Source organism: Phoca vitulina, unplaced genomic scaffold, assembly GCF_004348235.1.
Source record: "Phoca vitulina isolate PV1807 unplaced genomic scaffold, GSC_HSeal_1.0 scaffold19, whole genome shotgun sequence".
Classification (NCBI taxonomy): domain Eukaryota; kingdom Metazoa; phylum Chordata; class Mammalia; order Carnivora; family Phocidae; genus Phoca; species Phoca vitulina.
In genome coordinates, this window is record NW_022589722.1 from 34778360 (window position 1) to 34784359 (window position 6000).

General features: G+C 61.6%; 1 protein-coding gene across 4 annotated transcripts; it reads right to left on the minus strand.

Annotated features, from left to right (window-relative positions):
• Nucleotides 1-1411: 1411 nt before the first annotated feature.
• Nucleotides 1412-5487, minus strand: ARSA (arylsulfatase A). 4 transcript variants are annotated; one of them, XM_032416790.1, is made up of 9 exons: nucleotides 5318-5487; nucleotides 4595-4847; nucleotides 4161-4401; nucleotides 3825-4043; nucleotides 3581-3750; nucleotides 3164-3288; nucleotides 2944-3071; nucleotides 2629-2731; nucleotides 1413-2528 (listed from the first exon to the last, which is right to left on the minus strand). In XM_032416790.1, exons 2-9 carry the CDS (start codon nucleotides 4810-4812, stop codon nucleotides 2209-2211), a joined length of 1524 nt encoding a protein of 507 aa, XP_032272681.1. In that variant the 5' UTR covers nucleotides 4813-4847; nucleotides 5318-5487; the 3' UTR covers nucleotides 1413-2208. The 4 variants fall into 4 exon arrangements, with proteins under 4 accessions (XP_032272682.1, XP_032272681.1, XP_032272680.1 ...); XM_032416789.1 differs by having other exon boundaries at nucleotides 5179-5487; XM_032416791.1 differs by lacking the exon at nucleotides 3825-4043 and having other exon boundaries at nucleotides 1412-2528; nucleotides 5179-5487.
• Between the last annotated feature and the right edge of the window lie 513 nt (nucleotides 5488-6000).

A 6000-nucleotide genomic window follows, 5' to 3' on the forward strand; every position in this document is an offset into this window, starting at 1 on the left:
AAGATCATGCTTTTGGAGGACCTGCACTCTTCCTTTGTGGTATTTATCAGCGAAATTCTCCTCTCTCTTGAAGGATATAACACACACGTGACAAGCTAAGTGTGTAGCTTTATACCCACGTACGGACCACGCTTCCACCCTCCCATCAAGTCCGAGAACATCTGGAGCCCCCAGTGTCCCTTCTCAGGCAACAGCCACATGCCTCCGCACCCCCACCCAGGAGCAAGGGGCCCCTAACATGCCGGGGTTCCACCTGTCTGCGATCTCAGGGTTGACGCCCATACCCTTTGCTAGACAAGAAGTGCACGGGAACAGGGATGGGTCCCCCCGATGATCTGGGCCCCAGCACCATGCACAGCACTTGGTGCCGAGCAAACTTGGCCCGAGTGGGCCTGGAGCAGCCCGTGCCTGGTGCTACGTGTGGGTGTCAGCGCTGGTGTGGTTCTTGCTGAGTGTTTGGTCTTTGGAGGCCATGCACAGACGGTGTGCCCGCTCCAGCTCCTCAGTCCTCACTCTGGAACCAGGGCACCTTGAGGTGACTGTGTACCCCACTGGAAGAGAAGCTGCAGCCTCTAGGGGGAGGGCACAGCTCCTCTGGGGCCTCCTTATGCCAGTGTCAGCGGCTGCAAGGGTCCCCGAGGAAACCACTGCCCTATGGGGGCAGCCCCAAGGCACAGCAGGATCTGGGGCATGGTCAGTGGAGCCCCTGAGCCAGCCCAGAAGTGACGGAAGAGCCACATGGAGGATCCAGTGAGGGCCTCGGGACACCACGTCTGACAGCCCAGGCTCTCTCCCAGACCGCCTGCACTCGCACATGTGGTGGCCATACATCCCATTCACATGTCCCATTCCAGCAAGACTTCTCTGGGCTGAAAGTAACAGGTAACCCACTAGCAGTGACTTAAACAGGTAGGGTTTATTATACCGTGAGCTCTGGAGGTAGGTGGCTGGAGACGGGATGTCTGGTCAGGGGCAGCAAGAGCACCAGCCTCACTGCCCACCGAGGAAGAATGCTGCAGGGGACCCAAGCGTCCTGGTGGACTGCCACTGACCTTTCACTGACCAGGACTCTTAGTCACATGCCATTCCTGGACCAATCATTGGATTGGCTTGTGACTGGCTCAGACTGGGTCAGGGAGAGGCTGTACCTGCTAGTCAATGGGCCTCCGCCCAACACTGGAAAAGCGGGGGTCTATTAGTAGGGAAGTGGATGCTGCCCTCGAGCGCCCGAGGCAAGCCTGAGGGACCACATGGGGCCTGTGTGGACCTGCCATGAGCACACACACAAGGTGACTGACTACAAGGCCGACACACTGCTAATGTGGGTACAGGTGGGCAGTCAGGAGTCCTCTCTGCAGAGCCATTGACAGAGCACGCTGGCCCACAGAGGACAGCCAGGCCAGCACGCCAGGGCTGAGGGCTGAGGGCTGAGGGCTGTTGGGTGGCGAGGAGGGCAGGCCTCGGAGGGTTCAGGGCCTCTAAGGAGTTTGAACTTAATTCTGAGCACCATGGGCAGCCTGCAGAGTTTTGAGCAGGGATGAAGCCAACCCTGAGGTATGTGTGGGGAGGTGGAAAATGCGGAGCTTTGGAAGGGGCAGAGGCAGAGCTTGGGGAGCTATCTCAGGAACTTATCTCCCCTTATTCCCACCTGGAATGTGCTGATCATCACCTGCTTTCAGACAGGTTTCTGCTAAGAGCCCCGGTGCCCTAGTTCTAGTGCCTCCAGGAATGCGTCTTCCAGGGAGGTGCTCCTGGGTGCTCTGCAACTTCAGGGTCTTCTGTCCACTATGCCCTCACACCCACCCCACCCTGTTCCTGGCACACAAAAGCACTTACTATGGCTTCCGCGAAGGGACACGCTCACACTCAGGAACCAAGCTTGCACGGACACACAATCACAGCGGTGGTGGGGCAGCTCCCGAAGCCAGGATGCCTGGGTTCAGATCCCTGCCCAACCTCTTACAGCTGGGTGACCTCAGACAAATCACTGGATCGCTCCATGCCTCAGTTTCCTCATTTGTAACACAGGTAGAACAGCACCTACCTCGGGGTTATCACAAGGATTAGATGAATTATCACACCTATGAGTACCAGCTGGTGTTATTAGCGTCATCAGGTACAAAGCACCTCCACACACCTGCACACAGCAGTGAACCATGCCATGCTTGGGTCGGGTGAGGCGCCCCGGGCTGGCCTGCACCTGTGCTCTCAGGCCTGGGGCTCTGGGCAGTGGCAGCAGGACGGCCGGGGGGTGCAGCCAGGCTGACAGCAGATCTGCAGGGCAGGGTCCTCACCCCGGGCCATCTGGCTGGGGCTGAAGGTCACGGAAGCGTCAAACTGGGCCTTGAGCAGCTGAAGTTGCTTCAGCGCCTGCATCGCCTCTGGGGCGACCTCAGCCAAGCCTCCCAGAAGGTTGTAGTTCTCACCAGGGTCCTCAGACAGGTCAAAGAGCAGCGGGGGCTCATGGGCAGTCAGAGGGCTGGAGGCGTGGCAGGCAGGGTCTGGCGTGGTATCGCTGTGGACAGAGCCTGGAGAGGGGGGGCACGTCTGTGCAAAGGGCAAGAAGAGGAGGAGGGCCCGGGCGCTGGGGCTACAAGAAGGTCGGCAGGGCCGGGGTGAGGAAGTTACCCTGGGTGAAGAAGTGAGCTTTGTACTTTCCCCTCCGCACAGCAAAGACCCCATGGACCTCGTCTGGGTAGGCCGAATAGAAGAAGAGAGACTGCCGGGGGCTCTGGGGGCAAAGTCAGGGATCACAGGGTGGGCGGGGGTCCCCCAGCACTTATCTGCATGTACCCGGAGCCATTGGCCTTGTGTCAGGCCCTGGATATGGAGCTGCTCCTTGCCCACCCAGGAGCCCCACTGGCAACACCATTTGGATGCCACTCCACAGAGGCTCTGTGGGCTGGAGCAGGAGAGCCAGGGTCTCAGGGTTGTGAACCCTACCTTGCCTGTGCCCAGCAGCAGGGGGCTGAGGTCAACACCATCCAACGTGACGTTGGGCAGCGGAGCCCCCGTCAGGGCTGCCAGGGTGGGCAGCAGGTCTAGGGAGCTGGCCAGCTCATGGGTCACCCCTGGAGGCAGAAGGCTGTGTGATCACTCCATTGGCCATCAGGGCTGGGGAGGTGGGGCCAGGGGTTCATGAGGGGAGGGCCTGAAGACTGACCAGGAGCGATGTGGCCTGGCCAGAAGGCCAAGGCAGGCTCTCGGACACCTCCCTCAAAGGTGGTTCCCTTTCCACAACGAAGAAGGCCAGAGCAGCCGCCATGGGACATCCTCATGGTCTCAGGCCTGGGACATACAAGGAAGTCGTCAGTGAGGCTCAGGGTGACCTCCGGTGACCCCGCCCCAGAGTTACATGCTGCACACAAAAACGGCCAGCACATGCCTGTCCCCTCTGGGTCCCTCCATGTCCTTGTGACCCCCAGCCTCCCTCATGCCCTGCGGGTCACCAGAACATAGGCAGCATCTCTTCAGACACCCGTAGCCCATACGTCCTCGGCCAGCAGTCAGGATGGGAAGATCCCAGTGACCCGCTGGGGAGGCATCAACCAGCATTTCCCCGCCCCCTGCCACAGCAAACCCGTTGTCTGCAGTGAAGATGACCAGCGTCTCTCCAAGCAGCCCCAGGTCCCCCACAGCTGTCATCAGGGCTCCCACAGCTGCATCCAGCTCCATCAGGGAGTCCCCAAATGGCCCTCGGCCTGAGCGCCCAGAGAAGCTCTGCCCACTGAACTGGGGGTAGTGGGTGTGCTGTGGGCAGAGACAGGAGTTAGCGCTGGGTAGGAGTCAAGGGCAGCTCAGGGGACAGGGCCAAGGGCACTCACGTGAGAGGCGTAGTACAGGAAAAATGGCCGGCCCTGGCGCTGGGCATCAGCCATGAGGTCACGGGCGAAAGCCACATAGCGGGCCTCAAGTCCTGGCAGCCAGGGGGGCTGTGCCTCCACGGACAGGTTGGCCAACAGTGGGATAGGGACCAGGCCCTGGTCACAGCTGCCATCACAGGGGGTGGACGGCGGAAAGCAGGTCAGGTTCTGGCAAGGGCCCTGGTGGAGCAGTTCCATTCAGGAGTCTGGGCTGTGGGGTGGGGCTCAAAGGGTCAAGGGGAAGGGGACTGGTGGGAGGTGAGGAGGAGGGTGGCTGAGGGCCCTGGAGGTTCCTACCTGGTCATGGGAGTATGGGATGCCCAGGAATCGATGGAAGCCCTGGTGGGGGGGCAGAAAGGCCCCCTCAGGCCCCACCCCAAGGTGCCACTTGCCAGCTATCCCTGTGAGGTAGCCTCGGGCAGCCAGGACCTCAGCCAGGGTCACCTCCTCCAGGGGCAGGCCCCCTCGGGAGCTGGGCTCCAGAACTCCAGGGTACAGGCCCATCCGAACTGGGAGTCGGCCGGTCAGGAGCGCAGCCCTATAGGACAAGTCACAAGAGTCCGTGAGACAGAGAGAAACTAAGGCTGAAGTGGACACGTGGAGGAGGGAAGAGAGGGGAGGAAGACAGAGAAACGTGACCTTCTCCAAAGAGACAGAGCATTTGCCTCCCCCACTGGAGCCCAGAGTGAATCTGGGAGATGCTGTATGGGCTCCCCTGCCTCCTCACTTACCGGGAGGGTGTGCACAGAGACATGGGCACATAGAAGTCGGTGAAGCGCAGCCCCCCTGCAGCCAGCTGGTCCAGGTTAGGGGTGGTGGAGCTGGGGTGCCCATAGGAGCCCAGGTCCCCATAGCCCAGGTCATCAGCAAAGATCAGCACGATGTTAGGTGGGCCAGCAGTGGCCAGGCCTATGGCCAAGGCCAGAGCGAAGGCCCACAGTGCCACCATGGCACACAACACAGATGGGGCTGGCACAAGAGACCCTTGGGAGGGAAAGCAAACTGGCTCCAGCAAGGTCTACCTCAGGGGCTCCAGATGCAAGCACTATCTTCTGCTGAGACCACAGATCCAGGTACTATCCTCCCCTGAGACCCCAAATCCAGGCACTACCCTCCCGAGTCCCCAAATCCAGGTACTACTCTCCCCTGAGACCCCAAATCCAGGCACTATCCTCCCGAGACCCCAGATCCAGACACTACCCTCCTCTGAGACCCCAAATCCAGTCTCTACCTCTCCCCTGAGACACCAGACCCAGGCACTACCCCCTTCTTGAGACCCCAGACCCCAACACTCCCCGACCCAGACAACCCCTACCTGAAGTCCCAGTGGACTTCAGGGGACTTCCGGAGACCCCTGATCCCAACAGAACCCAGGAGACCGTAGCCTGGGATATAACTCCCTGGAGACCCTCGGGAACCAGGACACCTGATTTGGGAGATCTGACCCTCTTCACCTAGAGGTTGGAGCTCAGGCTCGTAGTCAGGGACAGAAGTCACATGACAATAACCCCGGGTCCGGCGCGGCTGGACGAGGGCAGTACCGGGCCGAGGGCAGTACCGGGCCGAGGAGGGGCGGGTCGGGACAGCGGGCAGCGGTGCCCTCCGCGGGCGCTTCCGCCTCGGCTCCGCCCCGCCCCCGTTCCCGTCCCCGCCCCGCGGTCCCGTGACCCTCCGCGCGCGGCAGCCCGGGGCGGGGCTCGAGGGGGCGGGGCCTCACGGGGGCGGGGCCTGCTCGGGCGCGGACTGGGTCGGGGTTGGGCTTGGGGTCGGGGTCCGGGGGTCCGGGAGTCCGGGGGTGCGGGGGTGGGGGGGCGCGCGCTCGGCCCCGCTTCGCATCCCGAGGCCGTTGGAGGGGCTGGCGCGGGCCGGGCTGGGCCGGCGCGCGGAGTCGGGCGGGGCCCCCAAACCTCAAGCTGGGAGACTCGGGTCCTTTTGGAAAGGCCCTGAGCGCAAGGGGGTGTTGTGGGCATCATCGCTGGGTGAGCCACGCAGAACGAAGGCCTTGGAACCCACTGACTGCTGGCTTTTCCCCCAACGTTACTTCCGGCGCTTTTCTCAAACACGAGATAGTAAATTCTTTCAAACCCTTTCCCCTCCGTACACGTGTCTGTGTGTCAATGTGTGTGTGTGTGTGTGT